This window comes from Salmo salar, chromosome 17, assembly GCF_965601325.2.
Source record: "Salmo salar chromosome 17, fSalSal1, whole genome shotgun sequence".
NCBI lineage: Eukaryota > Metazoa > Chordata > Actinopteri > Salmoniformes > Salmonidae > Salmo > Salmo salar.
This window is the reverse complement of record NC_138307.1, coordinates 28,665,307-28,690,718: the sequence shown is the minus strand read 5'-3', so window position 1 is coordinate 28,690,718 and position 25,412 is coordinate 28,665,307. Positions and strand designations below refer to the sequence as shown.

Sequence of the window (25,412 nt, the reverse complement as noted above, 5' to 3'; positions counted from 1 at the left end):
TGAGGAGGGTCTTAAGCTGTCAGAGGATGCTTAGGAGAGCGCTCGTCTGGATGAAGAAACATGATCACTTCAGCCTTCTGGAGGGAACCAGCCAATGATAGTGTGTGTGTGTAGAAGTTGTCTTGTCTGATGAGGTTTATCTCAGTATGAATGAGTAATGTGTCTACGCTGCATGTTTCTCTTCTTCACAGGAACAACTGTCACGGAGATGGCAGCGGTTTGATCTTTACGCGGATAGTGGAGAAGAAATGCTAGCTTCTGTTCAATACCCTCTGACATGTCTTTGGGGGGGGGTACAGTGAGGTTATCAAAGAACAAGTCAACTGTCAGGAGGGTTTTTGTTGACGATGTTTAATAGAGGCCACTCAAAACCTCTCTTTGATCACTTGCTGCTGACGAGGACAGTATCCATCAAATGGATTAAATGAAAGGAGGGCCAGTGAAGAAATACAATTACTTAAGTTGTGCAATTGAGTGCATGTTTTGTTATTGTGGCAATTACCTGTATAACCAGCTATAATAACGAGAACCTTTACTGACCATTGATAGTGACATAGCGACCTCATGTGGCAATTTTTATTCAGTGCATCTCGAGATTTGCGTGTCAATAACAACAATCTCGAGCAATTTTGAACGATCTCGACCACCGTACTCGATACCCCTTCCCTTCTGTCTCCCTATGATGTTTTTCTTTCTTTGTAACTTTTAGCTACTATAGCTAAATTTGTACCTTCATTTTGCAGTGCCTTTACACGTTTTCCATCATGTTCACGACCACCGGTTCCCAAGGGCTCGGTAAGAACCAGACTAGTTGATTCGTGTACGAGTGATTCCTCTCGGTCCTGTCTCGCAGCTTTGCGCTGTCATTCATTCTAGATGAATCTAAGTATTTGGACGGGTCACATCGTCGTTTCAACGCGTACAATCGACGATTCGAGCCTATACCATGTTTCATTTAATAAACGACGCTTAATGCTGGCTCAGTACTGTAGACAGAACCCACATTTCCATACAGTATTTAACGTTACCAGGAACAAGTACTCTGTGCTGTAAATTCTGATAGAGTATCAAATTGATTGTGCCCTACAGGTAGGTGATTGATTGATTGGTTGCCTCCCCCCACAGATAAGGCCCCCCTGTCTAAAGGTCTCCTCCTGGTCCTCAGTGGTCTGACTGTCGTGCTAACCCTCCTGCCGCAGTACCATCACCTGTTCACCTACAGCCTGCAGGCCATCACGCAGCAGCACCAGGTAGTGGAAGAGAAAGAGTGTCGTAAACCTCTCCTATCTCCTGTGTGTCATATTGCCAAAGACAGTACAGTATGAAGATAGGCATAAACTGCTTCTCCAATAGAAATCCCTGATCACGCTTGTAGCCGACTTTTGGCAGCTAAACTCATACCCAGAAACACGTCGTCGCGCCGAACTGCGCATGTGCAGGCCGTCAACTCAAAGCACTCCTTCGATATAAAGTTGTTTTTGATCAAAATGATTACATGTCACTTTCACGAGGTTGTAGTAATGACAGTTTCAGCTACTTAAGACATTGGCTGAAATCTCGGTTTTGCATTTAGATTTCTAGAAAATTAACAACTAAGGACACATTTTTCGATCTGGTCTGCCAAGTCTGTTTCTCTAGTGTTCCCGGAAGTCTTGTGATGTTGCACCTCTGGGTTTAGAAACTCTGTGATGTGTGTACTGTGTAATAACCCTCAGTCCTCCTCTGTAAGGTATGGCGGTTAGTGTGTGGCAGACTGATCTGTCTGGACCTAAAGGACACCTTCTGCAACAGTCTGCTCATCTACGACTTCCGCATCTTGGAGAGACGCTTCGGCAGCAGAAAGTTTGCTGTAAATTCATTTCAGCCTAGTTTGTAAATCTATGTTAGACTCACTGGGCACATTCCAGCTGGTGGTTATTGCAGTCGTGCTGCACAGATTATCAGTTGTTTAATCAAATTATCATCATAATGATGATGTGGTGGTGGTGATGATGATATGATTTTATGTTATGTCATTGTTTCATACTATAACATCCTGGTTCTTCCTGTAGGCCTAACTGTAACATGTAGGCCTGGCTGTAACTTCCTGGTTCGTCCTGTAGTCTTAACTGTAACATCCTGGTTCTTCCTGTAGGCCTAACTGTAATATCCTGGCACTTCCTGTAGTCTTAACTGCAACATCCTGGCACTTCCTGTAGTCTTAACTGCAACATCCTGGCACTTCCTGTAGGCCTAATTGTAACATCCTGGCACTTCCTGTAGGCCTAACTGCAACATCCCGGTTCTTCCTATAGGCCTAACTGCAACATCCCGGTTCTTCCTATAGGCCTAACTGTAATATCCTGGCACTTCCTGTAGGCCTAACTGTAATATCCTGGCACTTCCTGTAGTCCTAACTGCAACATCCCGGTTCTTCCTGTAGCCCTAACTGCAACATCCCGGTTCTTCCTGTAGGCCTAACTGTTATATCCTGGCACTTCCTGTAGGCCTAACTGTAACATCCTGGCTCTTCCTGTAGTCTTAACTGTAACATCCTGGTTCTTCCTGTAGTCATAACTGTAATATCCTGGCACTTCCTGTAGTCTTAACTGTAACATCCCGGCACTTCCTGTAGTCCTAACTGCAACATCCCGGTTCTTCCTGTAGGCCTAACTGCAACATCCCGGTTCTTCCTGTAGGCCTAACTGTAACATCCTGGCACTTCCTGTAGGCCTAAATGCAACATCCCGGTTCTTCCTGTAGGCCTAACTGTAACATCTTGGTACTTCCTGTAGTCCTTCCTGTTTGGGACGTGGGTGCTCACTGCACTGGTGGACTTCCTGCTGGCCGAAGCGTTTCACTACCTGTTTGACTACCAGGTGGCTGAGCTGCCTGCCGGACTGTGAGTACCTCTACCTTTACACCTGTCCTTCACAGCTGGACCTCTAACTGGGCTTCACACATGTCCTTGACACCTGAGCTCAATCCCTAAATCAATCCCTTGCTCCTATGGACTCCTTTCCTTGAAGTGTGCACTTGTTCACTGAAGGTGTAATGTTGTATTAACACCACTAGAGAGCAGTGAGATCAATGAGGGGTCAATGTGCTGCAGCTACTTCCAAACCAGCTGCAGGCCAACATTCTGGATGAAAACGTCACAGCACATGTTGAAAACTAGGAAGTACTGGTACTCCTTGACCTTTTACCTAATAAAGTGTTGTGTCGCTCTTTTAGGGAAGTGAGTTGTCTGTGTTAAGTTTACCAGGTATGAAACTAAAGACATTAAGGTTAGGCCAGACCTTGGTGAAATAAAACGATAACAGTGAAATAGAATGGTTTTAATTCCACTTCAAACAGCAGTTAAAAAGGAAGTATTGGAAGTGAAAGCAGTTAATTAGGAAAAGCATAAATATCTGTACAAAGTTCAATGTGCCGGAAATGTTGAAGATGAATCAGTAAAGGTAGGATTGTATCTCTGCATACGGCATCCTGTTGTGTAGGTGGCCCTTTTAGTTATGGAACCTTGTAAAGGCGGGGCTGTATCTCTGCATGCGGCATCCTGTTGTGTAGGTGGCCCTTTTAGTTATGGAACCTTGTAAAGGCAGGGCTGTATCTCTGCATACGGCATCCTGTTGTGTAGGTGGCCCTTTTAGTTATGGAACCTTGTAAAGGCAGGGCTGTATCTCTGCATACGGCATCCTGTTGTGTAGGTGGCCCTTTTAGTTATGGAACCTTGTAAAGGCGGGGCTGTATCTCTGCATGCGGCATCCTGTTGTGTAGGTGGCCCTTTTAGTTATGGAACCTTGTAAAGGCGGGGCTGTATCTCTGCATACGGCATCCTGTTGTGTAGGTGGCCCTTTTAGTTATGGAACCTTGTAAAGGCGGGGCTGTATCTCTGCATGCGGCATCCTGTTGTGTAGGTGGCCCTTTTAGTTATGGAACCTTGTAAAGGCAGGGCTGTATCTCTGCATGCGGCATCCTGTTGTGTAGGTGGCCCTTTTAGTTATGGAACCTTGTAAAGGCAGGGCTGTATCTCTGCATGCGGCATCCTGTTGTGTAGGTGGCCCTTTTAGTTATGGAACCTTGTAAAGGCGGGGCTGTATCTCTGCATGCGGCATCCTGTTGTGTAGGTGGCCCTTTTAGTTATGGAACCTTGTAAAGGCAGGGCTGTATCTCTGCATGCGGCATCCTGTTGTGTAGGTGGCCCTTTTAGTTATGGAACCTTGTAAAGGCAGGGCTGTATCTCTGCATGCGGCATCCTGTTGTGTAGGTGGCCCTTTTAGTTATGGAACCTTGTAAAGGCGGGGCTGTTTTCTTGTGTTTATGGGACCTTCCATCTTTTTCACATTAGTTTTGAAATAGCAGAGTGAGCAAGGAAGTCAAATTAAAACAAGCATTTCTAATTGCACAAGTTCAGGTAGTCTCTCTCTGTTTCAGTTCCTTTTTCTTCCGTTTGGTGTGAATATAACCCAGGACAAATAAGTGTCTAGACTAGTGGTTCTGTGTCTTTATGGCCTAGTGGTGGTCATCTCAAGGACCAGGACAGGCTCTGGGGCTACTCAGCCGGATATGGCTCCTGTCTCTGGGGTAGTTGGTTGGATATGGCTCCTGTCTCTGGGGTAGTTGGTTGGATATGGCTCCTGTCTCTGGGGTAGTTGGTTGGATATGGCTCCTGTCTCTGGGGTAGTTGGTTGGATATGGCTCCTGTCTCTGGGGTAGTTGGTTGGATATGGCTCCTGTCTCTGGGGTAGTTGGTTAGATATGGCTCCTGTCTCTGGGGTAGTTGGTTAGATATGGCTCCTGTCTCTGGGGTAGTTGGTTAGATATGGCTCCTGTCTCTGGGGTAGTTGGTTGGATATGGCTCCTGTCTCTGGGGTAGTTGGTTGGATATGGCTCCTGTCTCTGGGGTAGTTGGTTGGATATGGCTCCTGTCTCTGGGGTAGTTGGTTGGATATGGCTCCTGTCTCTGGGGTAGTTGGTTGGATATGGCTCCTGTCTCTGGGGTAGTTGGTTGGATGTGGCTCCTGTCTCAGTCTCCGGCTCTCCTGTCTCGGTCTCCGGCTCTCCTGTCTCGGTCTCCGGCTCTCGTGTCTCAGTCTCCGGCTCTCCTGTCTCAGTCTCCGGCTCTCCTGTCTCAGTCTCCGGCTCTCCTGTCTCAGTCTCCGGCTCTCCTGTCTCAGTCTCCGGCTCTCCTGTTTCAGTCTCCGGCTCTCCTGTCTCAGTCTCCGGCTCTCGTGTCTCAGTCTCCGGCTCTCCTGTCTCAGTCTCCGGCTCTCCTGTTTCAGTCTCCGGCTCTCCTGTTTCAGTCTCCGGCTCTCCTGTCTCAGTCTCCGGCTCTCCTGTCTCAGTCTCCGGGTCTCCGGCTCTCCTGTCTCAGTCTCCGGCTCCTGTCTCAGTCTCCGGCTCTCCTGTCTCAGTCTCCGGCTCCTGTCTCAGTCTCCGGCTCTCCTGTCTCAGTCTCCGGCTCTCCTGTTTCAGTCTCCGGCTCCTGTCTCAGTCTCCGGCTCTCCTGTCTCAGTCTCCGGCTCTCCTGTCTCAGTCTCCGGCTCTCCTGTCTCAGTCTCCGGCTCTCCTGTCTCAGTCTCCGGCTCTCCTGTTTCAGTCTCCGGCTCTCTTGTTTCAGTCTCCGGCTCTCCTGTCTCAGTCTCCGGCTCTCCTGTTTCAGTCTCCGGCTCTCCTGTTTCAGTCTCCGGCTCTCCTGTCTCAGTCTCCGGCTCTCCTGTCTCAGTCTCCGGCTCTCCTGTCTCAGTCTCCGGCTCTCCTGTCTCAGTCTCCGGCTCTCCTGTCTCAGTCTCCGGCTCTCCTGTCTCAGTCTCCGGCTCTCCTGTCTCAGTCTCCGGCTCTCCTGTCTCAGTCTCCGGCTCTCGTGTCTCAGTCTCCGGCTCTCCTGTCTCAGTCTCCGGCTCTCCTGTCTCAGTCTCCGGCTCTCCTGTCTCAGTCTCCGGCTCTCCTGTCTCAGTCTCCGGCTCTCCTGTCTCAGTCTCGGGCTCTCCTGTCTCAGTCTCCGGCTCTCCTGTCTCAGTCTCCGGCTCTCCTGTCTCAGTCTCCGGCTCTCGTGTCTCAGTCTCCGGCTCTCCTGTCTCAGTCTCCGGCTCTCCTGTCTCAGTCTCCGGCTCTCCTGTCTCAGTCTCCGGCTCTCCTGTCTCAGTCTCCGGCTCTCCTGTCTCAGTCTCCGGCTCTCCTGTCTCAGTCTCCGGCTCTCGTGTCTCAGTCTCCGGCTCTCCTGTCTCAGTCTCCGGCTCTCCTGTCTCAGTCTCCGGCTCTCCTGTCTCAGTCTCCGGCTCTCCTGTCTCAGTCTCCGGCTCTCCTGTTTCAGTCTCCGGCTCTCCTGTCTCAGTCTCCGGCTCTCGTGTCTCAGTCTCCGGCTCTCCTGTCTCAGTCTCCGGCTCTCCTGTTTCAGTCTCCGGCTCTCCTGTTTCAGTCTCCGGCTCTCCTGTTTCAGTCTCCGGCTCCTGTCTCAGTCTCCGGCTCTCCTGTTTCAGTCTCTGGCCCAGGAATGGTATTGGTAACATCATCTAAAGCAACAGGACAAGCTGTGCGGCTACCCAGCCTGCTCCTCCCATCCCGGGTCCCCCCCCGTTTGAAGGGGGCGTCCTCCCCGGTTCGGACCACGCTGGAGAAAGAGGCGCTGACCTGAACCCTCAACATCTTCATCACCCTCCTCTTGTAACCCTTACAGGCAAAGAAGTAGACAAAGGGGTCCAGGCAGCAGTTGAGGTTCATGAGACACACTGTGAAGTGTAGAGACATCTGAAGGGATGGGAGAGAGGGGTTAGTGGAGGAGTCGGTCACACGTAAATACACAATCTGAAGGGATGGGAGAGAGAGGGGTTAGTGGAGGAGTCGGTCACACGTGGATTGGAGATGGACATTGCACACACGCTTAAATGCACAATCTCATGGTCAACACACACACACACACACACACAAAAATACAATGATTTTAACAGATAGGCCTATGTTTGTGTGTCAGTGGATGCTGGTAGAAGGCGCTGTAGGAGGAAGGGCTCGTTGTAATGAATGGAATTCATGGAATACATCAAAAAGATGGAAACCACGTTTGACTCGTTCCATTTATTCCATTCCAGCCATTACAATAAGCCCATCCTCCTATAGCTGCTCCCACCAGCCTCCACTGGTGTGGAGATAACTACCTGAAAGGCCTGTAGCTCGGTACAGCCTGGTGTGGAGATAACTACCTGAAAGGCCTGTAGCTCGGTACAGCCTGGTGTGGAGATAACTAGCTGAAAGGCCTGTAGCTCGGTACAGCCTGGTGTGGAGATAACTAGCTGAAAGGCCTGTAGCTCAGTACAGCCTGGTGTGGAGATAACTACCTGAAAGGCCTGTAGCTCGGTACAGCCTGGTGTGGAGATAACTACCTGAAAGGCCTGTAGCTCGGTACAGCCTGGTGTGGAGATAACTACCTGAAAGGCCTGTAGCTCGGTACAGCCTGGTGTGGAGATAACTACCTGAAAGGCCTGTAGCTCGGTACAGCCTGGTGTGTATCTCAGCTTTCGGATCATATACTGCAGGATGTTGATGTGATAGGGACTGAAACACACTACAAACACCAACACTACCCCTGCTATCACCCCCGTCGCCTTCTGGCTCCTCAATGACCTGTGACCTCGCCCACCGACCCCACTTCTCGTCACCAGCCGCAGCTTCCAAAGCAACACCAAGTAGCAACACAGGATGGTTGCAACGGGAATGCCGTATCCCATGACGACGGCTCCAATGAGGACGTAGGGGAGTCCCTCCACGGCCCCGTTCTCAAAGTTGGGGTACTCCATGCAGGTGGTGGTCCCGTCCGGCTCGGCCCGGGTCATGGTCACGGAGAGGAGGGGTAACGTCTGGACCAGGACTAGAACCCACACCCCTACGCAGACGTAGCGGACGGTCCGGGCCCGGCAGAACCTGGTGTAACGTAGAGGGAGAACCACGGCTACGAAGCGGTCTACGGCCAGGCAGGTCATGAAGTTGACCCCTGCGTAGGTGTTGACGTAGAACAGAAGGGCGGTGACCCGACACAGGGTCTCCCCCAGGGGCCAGTGGAAACCTAGAGGCAGAGGCAGGGAGACTGAAAGATTACCAAGAGAGGTTAGTCCACTTCTGGACATAACAAGAGGCCAGGGCTACAGGGATCTGTCTCTCAGGAAAAAGTGTCTGTATGGATATTATCCACCTACATTTAAAAACTTACAGTGCCTTCAGAAAGTATTCACACCCAGTGGTGGAAAAAGTACCCAATTGTCATACTTGTGTAAAAGTATACATTAATAGAAAATTACTCAAATTAAAGGCACCTAGTAAAATACTACTTGAGTAAAAGTCTAACAGTATTTGGTTTTAAATGTACTTAAATATCAAAAGTATAAATGATTTCAAATTCCTTATATTAAGCAAACCAGACGACATCATTTTCTTGTTTTTATTTATTTACAGAAAGCCAGGAGGACACTCCAACACTCAGACACCATTTACAGATAACCAGGAGCACACTCCAACACTCAGACACCATTTACAGATAACCAGGAGCACACTCCAACACTCAGACACCATTTACAGATAACCAGGAGCACACTCCAACACTCAGACACCATTTACAGATAACCAGGAGCACACTCCAACACTCAGACACCATTTACAGATAACCAGGAGCACACTCCAACACTCAGACACCATTTACAGATAACCAGGAGCACACTCCAACACTCAGACACCATTTACAAACAAAGCATTTGTGTTTAGTGAGTCCACCAGATCAGAGGCAGTAGGGAGGACAAGGGATGTTATCTTGATAAATGTGTGAATTGGACACTTGTCATATCCTGCTAAGAATTCAAAATGTAACTAGTACTTTCAGGTGTCAGGGAAAATGTATGGAGTAAAAGCGACATTATTTTCTTTAGGACTCTGGTGAAGTAAAAGTTGTAAAAAAAAAAAAAAAGAATAAGTAAAGTACAGATACAAAAAAACAGACTTAAGTATTACTTGAAAGTATTTTTACTTACAGCAAGTACTGTTCACACCCCTTTACTTTTTCCACATTTTATTGTGTTACAGCCTGAATTCAATATGGATTACAATTTGTGTCACTGTGGAATTTAGTTTAGACATTTTTGGAGAATTTTTTTTAAAGCTGAAATGTCTTGAGTCAATAAGTATTCAACCCCTTCATTAAGGCAAGCCTAAATAAGTTCAGGAGTAAAAATGTGCTTAACAAATCACATAATAAGTTGCATGGACTCATTCCGTGTTCAATAATAGTGGTTAACATAATTTTTGAATGACTACCCCACCTCTGTACCCCACACATACAATTATTTGTAAGGTCCCTCTATCGAGTAATACATTTCAAGCACAGATTCATCCACAAAGACCGGGGAAGTTTTTTCAATGAAATTGAATATTCCTTTGAGCATGGTGAAGTTATTAATTACACTTTGCATGGTGAATCGATACACCCAGTCACTACAAAGATTCAGGCATCCTTTCTAACTCAGTTGCCGGAGAGGAAGGAAACCACTCAGGGATTTCATCATGATGCCAATGGTGACTTTGAAATAGTTACAGAGTATAATGGTTGTGATATGACAACTAAGGATGGATCAACAACATTGTAGTTACTCCACAGTACTAACTTAAATGACAGAGTGAAAAGGAAGCCTGTATTCCAAAACATGCATCCTGTTTGCAACAAGGCACTTAAGTAATACTGAAAAACAAAGTCCTGAATACAAAGTGTTAAGTTTAGGGCAAATCCAACACAACACATCACGGAGTACCACTCTTCATATTTTCAAGCATGGTGGTGGCTGCATCATGTTATGGGTATGCTTGTCATCGACAATGACAAGGGAATTTTTTAGGATAAAAAGAAACGGAATACAGCTATAAACACAGGCAAAATCCTAGAGGAAACCTGGTTCAGTCTGCTTTCCAACAGACACTGGGAGACAAATTCACCTTTCAGCAGGACAATAACCTAAAACACAAGTTCAAATCTACACTGGAGTTGCTTACCAAGAAGACATTGACTGTTCCTGAGTGGCATAGTTACCATTTTAACTTAAATCGGCTTGAAAATCTATGGCAAGACTTGAAAATGGCTGTCTATCAATGGTCAGTCAATTTGACAGTTTTTTTTAAAATAATTTATAAAAGAATAATGTGCAAAGCTCTTAGAGATTTACCCAGAAAGACTCACAGCTGTAATCACTGCCAAAGGTGCTTCTACAAAGTATTGACTCAGGGGTTTGAATACTTATGCAAATTAGATATTTCTAAGAGTTCATTTTCAATACATTTGCAAAAATGTCATAACATGTTTTCACTTTCATTATGGAGTATTGTGTGTATTTTAATTCAGGCTGTAACAAAATGTGGAAGAAGTCAAGGGGCATGAACACTTTCTGAAGGCACTGTATAATTTCTACATACCTACTATCTGCTTTTAGTTGTTTGTTTTAAACTACTTCAAAACTATTTTTAAACGGATGTGGCCCACGGGCCACCATTTGAGTATCACTGACCTAGGGCGTAAGTAGTGGGAGTATCACTGACCTAGGGCGTAAGTAGTGGGAGTATCACTGACCTAGGGCGTAAGTAGTGGGAGTATCACTGACCTAGGGCGTCGTAGTGGGAGTATCACTGACCTAGGGCGTAAGTAGTGGGAGTATCACTGACCTAGGGCGTAAGTGGTGGGAGTATCACTGACCTAGGGCGTAAGTGGTGGGAGTATCACTGACCTAGGGCGTAAGTGGTGGGAGTATCACTGACCTAGGGCGTAAGTGGTGGGAGTATCACTGACCTAGGGCGTAGTAGGCTATCCTCAGAGGCAGGGCCAGGGTGAAGAGGACGTCGGAGGCGGCCAGGTTGGCAGAGTAGAGTGTGGTGGAGTTGATCTTGGCCAGGTTGGGTCTGATGACGTGCAGTGCCAGGGCGTTACCTAGGAAGCCGAGCATGAAGACCAGGCTGTAGTGGAGAGACATGAGGACGCGGGCGACGGGGCGGTGGTCGTACAGGTTGGTGCAGACCAGGGAGGAGGAGGTGTTGGAGTGAAGGTTCAGCGTGGAGTTCACACCCTCCAACCACGACATGATGGTTAGTAACAGGAAGTATAAATCTGAAGCACAGCAGATGAGGGTTTGGGTGAAGATGGGTGTGCCTCATGAGATTGTGGACACTTGCAGTAGTTTAAAATCAACGGACAAAATAAGAGCAATGTTCCATTTGTCATGCATCATTTGCTCTATAACACTTATGAACGCATGAAATAATTGCAACCCAAAATATACCCACAATTTGTGGGGAAAATTCACTTTCCTGTGAAAAATATCTATGCTTAAACCTGTGTAAACTACATACTGTATTATACAGTGGTGGAAAAAGTACCCAATTGTCATACTTTAGTAAAAGTATAGATACCTTTTTTGTAGAAAGTTACTCAAGTAAAAGTGAAAGTCAGCCAGTAAAATACTTCTTGAGTAAGAGTCTAAAAGTATTTGGTTGTAAATATACTTAAGTGTCAAAAGTAAAAGTGAAAGTATATATCACTTGTTTAGTGAGTCCTCCAGGCCAGAGGCAGGAGGGATGACCACGTGTGCTCTTGAAAGTGCGTGAATTTCACAATTTTCCTGTCCTGCTAAGCATTCAAAATGCAATGAGTACTTTGGGTGTCGGAAAATGTTTGGAGTAAAAAGTCCAATATTTTCTTTAGGAATGGAGTTAAGTAAAATTGTCAAAAATATAAAAATTAAAGTACAGAATCTACAAAAAACTACTTAAGTAGTACATTAATGTATTTTTACTTTACACGACTGGTATTATACACTCTCATACCTGTGTAAACAACATACTGTATTATACTGTACCATATCTGTGTATACAACATACTGTATTATACTGTACCATACCTGTGTAAACGACATACTGCATCATACCTGTGTAAACCACATACTGTATGATACTGTACCATACCTGTGTAAACCACATACTGTATTATACTGTACCATATCTGTGTAAACAACATACTGTATTATACTGTACCATACCTGTGTAAACGACATACTGTATTATACTGTACCATACCTGTGTAAACAACATGCTGTATTATACTGTACCATACCTGTGTAAACCACATACTGTACCATACCTGTGTAAACCACATACTGTACCATACCTGTGTAAACCACATACTGTATTATACTGTATCATACCTGTGTAAACGACATACTGTATTATACTGTATCATACCTGTGTAAACGACATACTGTATTATACTGTATCATACCTGTGTAAACCACATACTGTACCATACCTGTGTAAACCACATACTGTATGATACTGTACCATACCTGTGTAAACCACATGCTGTATTATACTGTACCATACCTGTGTAAACCACATGCTGTATTATACTGTACCATACCTGTGTAAACCACATGCTGTATTATACTGTACCATACCTGTGTAAACCACATGCTGTATTATACTGTACCATACCTGTGTAAACCACATACTGTACCATACCTGTGTAAACGACATACTGTATTATACTGTATCATACCTGTGTAAACCACATACTGTACCATACCTGTGTAAACCACATGCTGTATTATACTGTACCATACCTGTGTAAACGACATACTGTATTATACTGTACCATACCTGTGTAAACCACATACTGTACCATACCTGTGTAAACCACATACTGTATTATACTGTACCATACCTGTGTAAACCACATACTGTACCATACCTGTGTAAACCACATGCTGTATTATACTGTACCATACCTGTGTAAACGACATACTGTACCATACCTGTGTAAACCACATGCTGTATGATACTGTATCATACCTGTGTAAATAACATGCTGTATTATACTGTACCATACCTGTGTAAACGACATGCTGTATTATACTGTACCATACCTGTGTAAACCACATACTGTACCATACCTGTGTAAACCACATGCTGTATGATACTGTATCATACCTGTGTAAATAACATGCTGTATTATACTGTACCATACCTGTGTAAACCACATGCTGTATTATACTGTACCATACCTGTGTAAACCACATGCTGTATTATACTGTACCATACCTGTGTAAACCACATGCTGTATTAGCCTGTACCATACCTGTGTAAACCACATGCTGTATTATACTGTACCATACCTGTGTAAACCACATGCTGTATTATACTGTACCATACCTGTGTAAACCACATGCTGTATTAGCCTGTACCATACCTGTGTAAACCACATGCTGTATTATACTGTACCATACCTGTGTAAACCACATGCTGTATTATACTGTACCATACCTGTGTAAACCACATGCTGTATTAGCCTGTACCATACCTGTGTAAACCACATGCTGTATTAGCCTGTACCATACCTGTGTAAACCACATGCTGTATTATACTGTACCATACCTGTGTAAACCACATGCTGTATTATACTGTACCATACCTGTGTAAACCACATACTGTACCATACCTGTGTAAACCACATGCTGTATGATACTGTATCATACCTGTGTAAATAACATGCTGTATTATACTGTACCATACCTGTGTAAACCACATGCTGTATTATACTGTACCATACCTGTGTAAACCACATGCTGTATTATACTGTACCATACCTGTGTAAACCACATGCTGTATTAGCCTGTACCATACCTGTGTAAACCACATACTGTATTAGCTATACATACTGTATGATACTGTACTCACCAGATAGAAGTGCTCTTAATTCCCAGTGGTCAGTGATGTTTCAGAAGACACGTTGGTGCCCTGTGTGTGGAACAGACTCCAGAGCCATGTGTCAGGTCAGCCAGAGAATGAAACTCAACCAGTATAGAGATATTTCTCTGTTGCATCAGCTACGGCCGACAATGCAGAAGTGTGCCGCTTCTGCCACAGCCTGTACCCAAACACACACTTATCATTTCCTGCACTGCAAGCAACCCCTCCCTACATTTATTGTGTGTGTGTGTGTGTGTGTGTGTGTGTGTGTGTGTGTGTGTGTGCTGTGTGTGTGTGTGTGTGTGTGTGTGTGTGTGTGTGTGTGTGTGTGTGTGTGTGTGTGTGTGTGTGTGTGTGTGTGTGTGGTCTCTTTGAAATGTGTAAAGATGAATTGATTTGATCTACAGGATGAATCATTTTCAGCATGTGTATTCATGTTTGTAGGGTTATCAGGCACTCAAGATAATATCAAGGGCACAAATATGAGTGCAGACTTGTTCTTAAGGTGAACAGTGGAAATTAGAGTAAAGAGGAAGAAGGATACTGACCCAATCGTGACTAGGGCTGGGAATTACCGGGGGCCTCGTGGTGTGATGTTACCGGGGGCCTCGTGGTGTGATGTTACCGGGGGCCTCGTGGTGTGATGTTACCGGGGGCCTCGTGGTGTGATGTTATCATCAAATCAAAATCAAATCAAATTTATTTATATAGCCCTTCGTACATCAGCTGATATCTCAAAGTGCTGAAATCTTTTTTTTGAGAGAGAGAGAGAGAGAGAGAGAGAGAGAGAGAATATATAAGTTTTGATCAGTAGGAAATAAGTGCTGAAAACAAATGGTCTCCCTATTTAAAAAGGAGAACAAGCTGTGAAGGAAACATACTGTTGTTTTGGTGCAGCTACAGCCAACTAGCAGAAAAATAACACTGTGAAATGGAACTATGGATTTGTTTCCTCCCATCACTACCAATGACCCTCTCATGACCTCTCTGGGCTGCTGTCATGTTCCTCATTCTGACCCTTCATGTGGAGTTCATTCAAAATGAATCTGACCTCTACTTTTAATAGGAACTGTATTCATACCCTCAGGCTCTCACTATTACTAGTAGTGGTGTGTGTGTGTACTAAAATGTGTTTCCGTGTCTGCATCAAACATGGACATATCAGATATGGTTCACTGTATCAGATATTGCTCATCCTGTGATGCTCATCTCCATTCTGTGTGTGTGTGTTGGTGTGTGTGTGTGTGTGTGTTGTGTGTGTGTGGTGACCGTGCGTGTCCTCGTGTGTGTGTGTGGGTGACTGTGTGTGTGTGTGTGTGTGTGTGTGTGTGTGTGTGTGTGTGTGTGTGTGTGACCGTGCGTGTCCTGGTGTGTGTGGGTGACTGTGCGTGTCCTGGTGTGTGTGTGGGTGACTGTGCGTGTCCTGGTGTGTGTGTGGGTGACTGTGCGTGTCCTCGTGTGGGTGACTGTGCGTGTCCTGGTGTGTGTGTGGGTGACTGTGCGTGTCCTCGTGTGGGTGACTGTGCGTGTCCTGGTGTGTGTGTGGGTGACTGTGTGTGTGTGTGTGTGTGTGTGTGTGTGACCGTGCGTGTCCTGGTGTGGGTGACTGTGCGTGTCCTGGTGTGTGTGTGGGTGACTGTGCGTGTCCTGGTGTGTGTGTGGGTGACTGTGCGTGTCCTCGTGTGGGTGACTGTGCGTGTCCTGGTGTGTGTGTGGGTGACTGTGCATGTCCTGGTGTGTGTGTGGGTGACTGTGCGTGTCCTGGTGTGTGTGTGGGTGACTGTGCGTGTCCTGGTGTGTGTGTGTGTGGGTGACTGTGCGTGTCCTGGTGTGTGTGTGTGGGTGACTGTGCGTGTCCTGGTGTGTGTGTGTGGGTGACTGTGCGTGTCCTGGTGTGTGTGTGTGGGTGACTGTGCGTGTCCTGGTGTGTGTGTGGGTGACTGTGCGTGTCCTGGTGTGTGTGTGGGTGACTGTGCGTGTCCTGGTGTGTGTGTGTGGGTGACTGTGCGTGTCCTAGTGTGTGTGTGGGTGACTGTGCGTGTCCTGGTGTGTGTGTGTGGGTGACTGTGCGTGTCCTGGAGTGTGTGTGTGGGTGACTGTGCGTGTCCTGGTGTGTGTGTGGGTGACTGTGCGTGTCCTGGTGTGTGTGTGTGGGTGACTGTGCGTGTCCTGGTGTGTGTGTGGGTGACTGTGCGTGTCCTGGTGTGTGTGTGTGGGTGACTGTGCGTGTCCTGGTGTGTGTGTGGGTGACTGTGCGTGTCCTGGTGTGTGTGGGTGACTGTAATGGCAGGGCTCTGAGGTTCGCTGCTGGTCTATCATGATTCACTCTTACTTCCTCTATTAGAAATAGAATTAGATCTGCTTAGAGTTTTGGTGTATGTGAACAGAACATTGTTTTAACCATCTCCCCCTTCCCCCCTCTCTCTCCTCCAGGCTAGGCCCAGTGTTCAGCCTGTTTGTACCTTTCTACTCCTCCATCCCCAAGGTTCCAGTCACTCAACTCCTTGGTCAGATCTCCATAACTAACAAGTCCCTGGTTTACATTGTAGGCCTGCAGGTATGTAGAGTTACATAGTGTTCAGCATGGTGGGGGTCAGTGGTTATTATGTAGAGTTACATAGTGTTCAGCATGGTGGGGGTCAGGGGTTAATATGTAGAGTTACATAGTGTTCAGCATGGTGGGGGTCAGGGGTTAATATGTAGAGTTACATAGTGTTCAGCATGGTGGGGGTCAGTGGTTATTATGTAGAGTTACATAGTGTTCAGCATGGTGGGGGTCAGGGGTTAATATGTAGAGTTACATAGTGTTCAGCGTGGTGGGGGTCAGTGGTTAATATGTAGAGTTACATAGTGTTCAGCATGGTGGGGGTCAGGGGTTAATATGTAGAGTTACATAGTGTTCAGCATGGTGGGGGTCAGTGGTTATTATGTAGAGTTACATAGTGTTCAGCATGGTGGGGGTCAGGGGTTAATATGTAGAGTTACATAGTGTTCAGCATGGTGGGGGTCAGTGGTTAATATGTAGAGTTACATAGTGTTCAGCATGGTGGGGGTCAGTGGTTAATATGTAGAGTTACATAGTGTTCAGCATGGTGGGGGTCAGGGGTTAATATGTAGAGTTACATAGTGTTCAGCATGGTGGGGGTCAGTGGTTAATATGTAGAGTTACATAGTGTTCAGCATGGTGGGGGTCAGGGGTTAATATGTAGAGTTACATAGTGTTCAGCGTGGTGGGGGTCAGTGGTTAATATGTAGAGTTACATAGTGTTCAGCGTGGTGGGGGTCAGGGGTTAATATGTAGAGTTACATAGTGTTCAGCGTGGTGGGGGTCAGTGGTTAATATGTAGAGTTACATAGTGTTCAGCATGGTGGGGGTCAGTGGTTAATATGTAGAGTTACATAGTGTTCAGCATGGTGGGGGTCAGTGGTTAATATGTAGAGTTACATAGTGTTCAGCATGGTGGGGGTCAGTGGTTAATATGTAGAGTTACATAGTGTTCAGCATGGTGGGGGTCAGTGGTTAATATGTAGAGTTACATAGTGTTCAGCATGGTGGGGGTCAGTGGTTAATATGTAGAGTTACATAGTGTTCAGCGTGGTGGGGGTCAGTGGTTAATATGTAGAGTTACATAGTGTTCAGCATGGTGGGGGTCAGGGGTTAATATGTAGAGTTACATAGTGTTCAGCGTGGTGGGGGTCAGGGGTTAATATGTAGAGTTACATAGTGTTCAGCGTGGTGGGGGTCAGTGGTTAATATGTAGAGTTACATAGTGTTCAGCGTGGTGGGGGTCAGTGGTTAATATGTAGAGTTACATAGTGTTCAGCATGGTGGGGGTCAGGGGTTAATATGTAGAGTTACATAGTGTTCAGCATGGTGGGGGTCAGGGGTTAATATGTAGAGTTACATAGTGTTCAGCGTGGTGGGGGTCAGTGGTTAATATGTAGAGTTACATAGTGTTCAGCGTGGTGGGGGTCAGTGGTTAATATGTAGAGTTACATAGTGTTCAGCGTGGTGGGGGTCAGTGGTTAATATGTAGAGTTACATAGTGTTCAGCATGGTGGGGGTCAGGGGTTAATATGTAGAGTTACATAGTGTTCAGCGTGGTGGGGGTCAGTGGTTAATATGTAGAGTTACATAGTGTTCAGCGTGGTGGGGGTCAGTGGTTAATATGTAGAGTTACATAGTGTTCAGCGTGGTGGGGGTCAGTGGTTAATATGTAGAGTTACATAGTGTTCAGCGTGGTGGGGGTCAGTGGTTAATATGTAGAGTTACATAGTGTTCAGCGTGGTGGGGGTCAGTGGTTAATATGTAGAGTTACATAGTGTTCAGCATGGTGGGGGTCAGTGGTTAATATGTAGAGTTACATAGTGTTCAGCATGGTGGGGGTCAGTGGTTAATATGTAGAGTTACATAGTGTTCAGCATGTTGTTTCAGCTCCTGACCTCCAGTCCGTTCATGTGGCTCGTTGCTCTCAGTGGACTGGTGAGTTCACACCACACTGACCCTGTTGCATAGCAACCAGTATTACCCAACCGCAGTGGCTTCTTCAGAAATTCTAAATCCACACGCAACCCCACAGTCTGAACCACAGCGTGTTTCCCTCAGCTCTCTGGGAAGCTGTACCACGGAAATGCTCTGAGGGTGCAGCGGCTTCTCTTCGTACCCCGGTGGCTGTCCCGTGTAGGGGCCTTCGTCCTGGAGCCCCTGTTCTCCGGGCCCCTGCCCCCCAGTGAAACCCCCCTGGGGATGGGGGCTACGCTGGACATCCAGAGACAGCAGAGGATGGATCTCCATGATCAACATATGCTGCTGGCCCAGTTCCAGCAGGCCACGAGGAACCACAGACCACCACAGCCACAGGTATGGAGACATACACACACACACAGTACTACACACACACACACAGTACTACACACACACACGCACACAGTACTACACATACACGCACACAGTACTACACACACACACGCACACAGTACTACACATACACACACAGTACTACACACACACACGCACACAGTACTACACATACACGCACACAGTACTACACACACACACACACACACACACACACACACACACACACACACACACACACACACACACACACACACACAGACTAATGGACATTCCATTTGACATGACCCTCCTTCTGATGAGTTTTGGCCAATCAGAAGCATGCATGCCTTTGCAGAATATTTAATGCAATCCTCTCATTGGTAGAATGAATGTCCTTCACATGCGTAGGCTACTTGAGTTTATAGTCCTGCTGCCTTTCCAACACACAGCTCCCGGTGGTCACTGTCTTTTGAACTGATGTGCAGGCAGGGCTCTTCTAAAGTGTACATGACCATTATTCTGTATAGAAACAATCATGTTTATATTGGCCATTTTTGCTTTGATCACATCCAAAGCCATATTTTGCCATTTTGCCTTTTTTAAATAATTGGTAATACTATGTAATGCTATTTATTTAATATCAGGAGTACAGCAATAATTCTGGCATTGTTGGAGAGCTCAGATTCTCCCCATTTCAATTGATTCAATGCTGTTTAGCCCCTACGGCTGTTATGATGGGGAGAAAATCAGAGCTGTAAATTGTTTAAAGGTGACTGACAAAGGTTTCCACAAGAAACTGTAACACTTAATAATAATGCTATTTTAGGCTTCATTAAATAAGCCTGAACCCCCCCCCCAAAAAAAATCTGACCACATTTAGCTGTCATTTCTAAATGTTGGTGAAGATGTATTTTTCTGGCCATAGAATGCAAGAATGATATCATTTGAGGGCCTAAAGAAAAGCCCAGTGGCGTACTGCAAGGAACACAAGCTACAGACATGGCTGTAGTCATTTTCTCTGAATCAGAACTGAAGCTGACATGATGCGCTTAGACACTTGTATATCTGGAGAAATAAACATGTAAGTCAATAATGATGACTCATATGCAGATAATCAGATAGTTAGCTAGCTAAAGCCACATAGTGCATTTCTGATCATTGTGATGAGTCTTCCATTTAAATCAAATCACATTTTATTGGTCACACACATATATAGCAGATGCTATTGTGGGTGTAGTGAAATGCTTGTGTTCCTAACGCCAACAGTGCACTAATATCTAACAATTCACAACAATACACACAAATCTAAAAGTAAAAGAATGGAATTAAGAAATATATACATATTAGAGAAATGTCGGAGTGGCATTGACTAAAGTAGAATACAGTATGTACAGTGGGCTCCAAAATTACTGCCACCCCTGACTGGCATTGCACAAACAATACTTAAATATATAAACAATATAATTATAGAGAGAAACTCAATACCAACATGTGAGAAATACTGTACTTTATTAATGTTTCAATGGAACCAAACAAAATATACAATTATTTAATACAAAATACATTGAACCAAAATCAAGGTTTCATAATTATTGGCACTCCTCATTTAGTACTTAGTGCCACCACCTCTGGCAAGGATAACAACATGGAGTCTTTTCCTGTAATGTTTGACAAGGTTAAGGAACACATTTGGAGGGATTTTGGACCATTCCTCTATGCAGATCCTTTCAAGATCCTTCACATTCTTGGGTTTGTGCTTATCAACTGCCCTCTTCCACTCAGCCCACAGGTTTTTGATTGGATTGATTTCTGGTGACTGAGATGGCCATGGCAGAACATTGATTTTGTTGTCACAGAACCATTTCTGAGTGGATCTTGAGCTATGTTTTTGGGTCTTTGTCTTGTTGGAAAGTCCAACGACGGCCAAGTCCCAGCCTTCTGGCAGAGGCAACCAGATTGTCAGATACTTGGTGGAATTCATTATGCCATCAATCTTAACCAGTTTTCCTGGACCTCTGGAATTAAAACAGGCCCAAAACATCACTGACCCACCACCATATTTCAGCGTGCCTCTCCTTGTATGCATCTCTGTTTCGACGCCAATGCTGTATCTGACCAAAACGTTCAATTTTGGCCTCATCTGACCAGAGTACCCTCTTCCAGTCATAATTTGAATTACGTTTGGCAAACTCCAAGCGCTTGCGTCTGTGTCTTGGAGTCAGAAAGGGCTTTCTTCTGGCAACCCTTCCAAAGAGCCTGTGGTTGTGGAGGTGGCGTCTGATGGTGCTTTTTGAAACCTGGTGACCCCAAGACGCCACCAAGGCCTGCAATTCTTTCACAGTGATTATTGGGGATTTTGTTGCTTCTCTCACCATCCTGGGGGGTAAAATGCATTTGCGTCCTCTACCCGTGAGGTTTAACTGTTCCATATCTTTGGATGTTTTAAATAATTGCCCTGACAGAGCTCAGTGATATATGAAGGTCTACGACCATCTGTCCCTTTTCAACTGCCAGTTATTTAGTTTTCTTCATGGTGCTGGATGACAGTGGGATATTTCATGCGTGTTACCTCATTTTTATATCCTAGTGAAACAGGAAGTCGATTTAATCTGGTTACTACTCCTGCCCAGAAACTAGAATATGCATATAATTAGTAGATTTGGATAGAAAACACTAAAGTTTCTAAAACTGTTTGAATGGTGTCTGTGAGTATAACAGAACTCATATGGCAGGCCAAAACCTGAGAAGATTCCATGCACGAAGTGCCCTGTCTGACAATTTGTTGTCCTTCTGTTGCATCTCTATCGAAAATACAGCATCTGTGCTGTAACGTGACACTTTCTAAGGCTTCCATTGGCTCTCTAAAGCTGCCAGAAAGTGGAATGGGGTGTCTGCTGTCTCTGGGCAAAGTATAGGAGCAGAGTTTGTAAGTGGTCAGCCTGGGGACAGTGAGACTGGAGATACGCGGTCACGAGAACTTGCCATGTTTTTCTTTCTCTCTTTGAATGAATACAACGTTGCCCGGTTGGAATATTATCGCTATTTATGGCATAAAAATTGATTTTAAACAGCGTTTGACATGCTTCTAAGTACGGTAATGGAATATTTTGAAATTCTTTGTCATGAAATGCGCTCGCCCGTTACCCTTCGGATAGTGACCTGAATGCACTAACAAAACGGAGGTATTTGGATATAACTATGGATTATTTGGAACCAAAACAACATTTGTTGTTGAAGTAGAAGTCCTGGGAGTGCATTCTGACGAAGAACAGCAAAGGTAATCCGATTTTTCTAATAGTAATTCTGAGTTTAGGTGACCCCGAAGTTGGCGGATGACAAAATAGCTAGCCGTGATGGCCGAGCTATGCACTCAGAATATTGCAAAATGTGCTTAGCCGAAAAGCTATTTTAAAATCGGACACAGCGATTGCATAAAGGAGTTCTGTATCTATAATTCTTAAAATAATTGTTATGTATTTTGTCAACGTTTATCATGAGTAATTTAGTAAATTTACCGGAAGTTTTCGGTGGGTATGCTAGTTCTGAACATCACATGCTAATGTAAAAAGCTCTTTTTTGATATTAATATGAACTTGATTGAACAAAACATGCATGTATTGTATAACATAATGTCCTAGGAGTGTCATCTGATGAAGATCATCAAAGGTTAGTGCTGCATTTAGCTGTGGTTTGGGTTTATGTGACATATATGCTTGCTTGGAAAATGGCTGTGTGATTATTTGTGTCTATGTACTCTCCTAACATAATCTAATGTTTTGCTTTCGCTGTAAAGCCTTTTTGAAATCAGACAATGTGGTTAGATTAATGAGAGTCTTATGCCTTTAACCTGTAACCAAGGCGTTGTATTTGTAGCCTATGGTTAATGATGGCTATGGTTACTGCCACAATAGCCATGTTGCCAGCTAAGTTATTTGTTGGTGCATGCACTCTTCAAGGTGTCAAGAGCGTTCCACAGGGATGCTGGACCATATTGACTCCAATGCTTTCCACAGCTGTCAAGTTGGCTGGATGTCTTTTGGGTGGTTTCTTGATACACACAGGAAACTGATGAGTGTGAAAAACCCAGCAGCGTTGCAGTTCTTGGCACAAACCGGTGTGCCTGGCAACTACTACCATACCCATTCAAAGGAACTTAAATATTTTGTCTTGCCCATTCACCCTCTGAATGGCACACATACACAATCCATGTCTCAATTGTTTCAAGGCTTTAAAATCCTTCTTTAACCTGTCTCCTCCCCTTCATTGACACTGATTGAAGTGGATTTAACGTGAGATCAGTAAGGGATCATGGCTTTCAGCTGGATTCATCTGGTCAGTCTGTCATGGAAAGAGCAGGTGTTCTTAATGTTTTGTATACTCAGTGTATACTAGTAAGCCTATTTGGACAAGACTGAATATGCACATGATGGAAGTTAGAGGTAGCCTAAATATGAATGATTTAATGGAAAATGCATTGACTAAAATATGACTAAAATTACTGAATAAAACTAGACAAAAATTGTCCAGAGTTTTAGTCGACTGACAATAACTGAAACTAAGAAGGACAAAATGACTAAAATGTGACTGACTAAAAGCTATTTTAGTCAAAAGACTACATTTAAAATGGCTGCCAAAATGAACACAGTCTCCAACTTCAGTGCGTTCCAGACAACTGGGAACTCTGGGGAAAAAACTAATGCTGACTGGGAAAAATCACTTTAAACGGTCATCTCAGAATTACAAGTTGGAAACTCGGGCATTATCCTAGAGCTCCAACTTCTCTGACTTGAAGATCACTGACGTCGTGATTTTTTCAAGTCTGTGATCTTTTTTTATTTTCACAGAGTTCCCAGTTGTCTTGAACGCACCATGATTGTCCCTCTCTGTCCTTCCCAGAATGGCCTAATGAACTGGAACAGATTTTTCCCATCGCTGAGATACAGAGGACAGAACCTTCCCCCAGAGCCACAACCACACCCCTCTTCACCGCTGCAGCCACACCCCTCTTCACCGCTGCAGCCACACCCCTCTTCACCGCTGCAGCTCCACCCTACAGCTCCACCGCTGCAGCTCCACCCCACAGCTCCACCGCTGCAGCTCCACCCCACAGCTCCACCGCTGCAGCTCCACCCCACAGCTCCACCACTGCTGGAGCCCACAGCTCCTCCCTTGATCAACACTCCTGTAGCTGAAGAACAGGTGAGCACTGTGTGTGAGTGCAGACACGGAATTGCATTTCTTTACCAGTTTCGTGTTAGCATTTCTGATGTTTGTGTGTTTATTTCTGTTTCCCTAGGTTGCCAGATTGATGGAGATGGGCTTCTCCAGAATAGATGCTCAGGATGCCCTCAGAGTGTCCAACAACGACATCAATGTGGCAACCAACTTTCTGCTGCAGCATTTAGGGTAGGGAGTAGTTTGAAAGATGTAGAACCTGAGAGAGAAAAACAACAGAGGGAACAGAATGAAGTCTGGGTCTGATCCAGTGAGCAGGGTCCTGGGGTTTGAGGCCAGGGTGACTGGACTGCTCTGGAACTCCAGAGGACTACACAGAGAATAACTCAACACAGACTACACAATTACTAGGAGGAAAGGAGAGAGGAGGACAGTAATGCTGCTGCTGTCCACCGTGCTTCCTGAAGGGTGAAGAGGGCTGTCCACTGTGCTTCCTGAAGGGTGAAGAGGGCTGCTTCCTGGTAGTGGGTGCTCAGCCCTGTTCCAGATAGTTTGGATACTCTGTCCTGTCACCTTGCTGCTGAGGGACAGAAGATGGAGGATCAGAAGGCTGCTATTCTCAGGGCTTGTTGCATCTAGTGTCTTCTCTATACTCTAGCATTACCATGGTTCATTACGGCTTCCTCCACCTCACACACACCTTCGTCCAGAAAACATACACACTCGCCAGTCCCTCAAGGTTTTCGTTTGTGTCATTTGTCCATGGACAATGATTACAGGAGTTTGTTTGATGACTTCTGCAAACACTCAGAATGAATCTAACATCTTAAAGGGGTTTGAAATGAGGAGAATATACTAAATTATGGAAGCTGTCAATCTTGTATACTCAATGAAAACCGTCTGCATATGTAATACTTAGTGTATGGCTTGTATAGCTGCTCAGTGGCTACATTCTGGTTAACTACACTATGGAATAAAATCATGGTGTCAAGATATTAATTATGAAAATTACTGTTTAACTAGTTTTTCACAATCATTGAGGATTTAACACTTATATAATGATTTACTTTATTTTGTTTTATGTGACTGACTGTATAAACGGAGGTGTGCTTGTTGTTTGGTTAACCTATGCCTGTGTGTGGTGTTATTATGCTACAGATTACAAATGATTAACAATTTAACAAACTGCTTCCAACCACTGAAATATATGCAATGTGCTGTGCTGTGGTAACAGTGCTGTCCATACAGCGTTACAACAGTATAATGGCCTAATGAATAAACCTACCTCTCACCTTCAGATGCTTTTCTGATTTTCTGCTTTACTTCACAGCATTACTCCTATAACATGTTATTGTGCTTTGGGATGACTGCACTGACAAACATGGAGAATACTAGTTCTTGTTTTGAGAGAAAGATTAGTTTTACACTGCCATCTCCAGGTTGTTGTTGGAATAGGCACTTCCTGCCAGAGCCTAAATTGTAAGGTGATCTGAATTTAGCTGTTTGATTCTCAGCAGAATTAGAAATCATGACAATAAACCCGTTTTTATTCTACATTTAGTCGGACAATGTGTTATATTTAACACAAAGTGCTATTCTTTCAACAACAGCCAAGCCAACTTGACCTCCAGAGTCCCATAATCCTCCACTGAAGAAA

The 25,412-nt window shown here is 45.1% G+C and overlaps 2 protein-coding genes across 5 annotated transcripts; one reads left to right on the top strand and one right to left on the bottom strand.

Moving 5' to 3' along the window:
* The first annotated feature begins 633 nt into the window (after positions 1-633).
* ubac2 (UBA domain containing 2) lies at positions 634-25,052 on the top strand. Of its 2 annotated transcripts, XM_082963740.1 has the most exons (9): positions 634-795; positions 1,126-1,250; positions 1,730-1,849; positions 2,775-2,881; positions 16,174-16,297; positions 18,176-18,223; positions 18,347-18,601; positions 23,477-23,779; positions 23,877-25,052. In XM_082963740.1, exons 1-9 carry the CDS (start codon positions 765-767, stop codon positions 23,988-23,990), a joined length of 1,227 nt encoding a protein of 408 aa, XP_082819866.1. In that variant the 5' UTR covers positions 634-764; the 3' UTR covers positions 23,991-25,052. The 2 variants fall into 2 exon arrangements, with proteins under 2 accessions (XP_082819866.1, XP_082819867.1); XM_082963741.1 differs by lacking the exon at positions 1,730-1,849.
* LOC106575960 (G-protein coupled receptor 183-like) lies at positions 6,283-13,932 on the bottom strand. Of its 3 annotated transcripts, none has more exons than XM_082963738.1 (4): positions 13,729-13,932; positions 10,793-11,107; positions 7,449-8,038; positions 6,283-6,729 (listed from the first exon to the last, which is right to left on the bottom strand). In XM_082963738.1, the coding sequence occupies exons 2-4, from the start codon at positions 11,079-11,081 to the stop codon at positions 6,418-6,420; spliced, it is 1,191 nt and encodes a 396-aa protein (XP_082819864.1). In that variant the 5' UTR covers positions 11,082-11,107; positions 13,729-13,932; the 3' UTR covers positions 6,283-6,417. The 3 variants fall into 3 exon arrangements, with proteins under 3 accessions (XP_082819864.1, XP_082819865.1, XP_082819863.1); XM_082963739.1 differs by having other exon boundaries at positions 7,560-8,038; XM_082963737.1 differs by having other exon boundaries at positions 6,721-8,038.
* Positions 25,053-25,412: the final 360 nt, after the last annotated feature.

What these genes read in the sequence shown, in the direction of transcription:
- ubac2 (XM_082963740.1), top strand. Translation starts at nt 765, where the DNA reads ATGTTCACGACCACCGGTTCCCAAGGGCTCG. An exon ending in CACCGGTTCCCAAGGGCTCG is followed by an intron (nt 796 to 1,125) that starts GTAAGAACCAGA and finishes CTCCCCCCACAG; the next exon opens with ATAAGGCCCCCCTGTCTAAA. An exon ending in ACAGACCACCACAGCCACAG is followed by an intron (nt 18,602 to 23,476) that starts GTATGGAGACAT and finishes TGTCCTTCCCAG; the next exon opens with AATGGCCTAATGAACTGGAA.
- LOC106575960 (XM_082963737.1), bottom strand. Translation starts at nt 11,081, where the DNA reads ATGTCGTGGTTGGAGGGTGTGAACTCCACGCTGAACCTTCACTCCAAC. An exon ending in GATAGCCTACTACGCCCTAG is followed by an intron (nt 8,039 to 10,792) that starts GTCAGTGATACT and finishes CTCTGCCTCTAG; the next exon opens with GTTTCCACTGGCCCCTGGGG.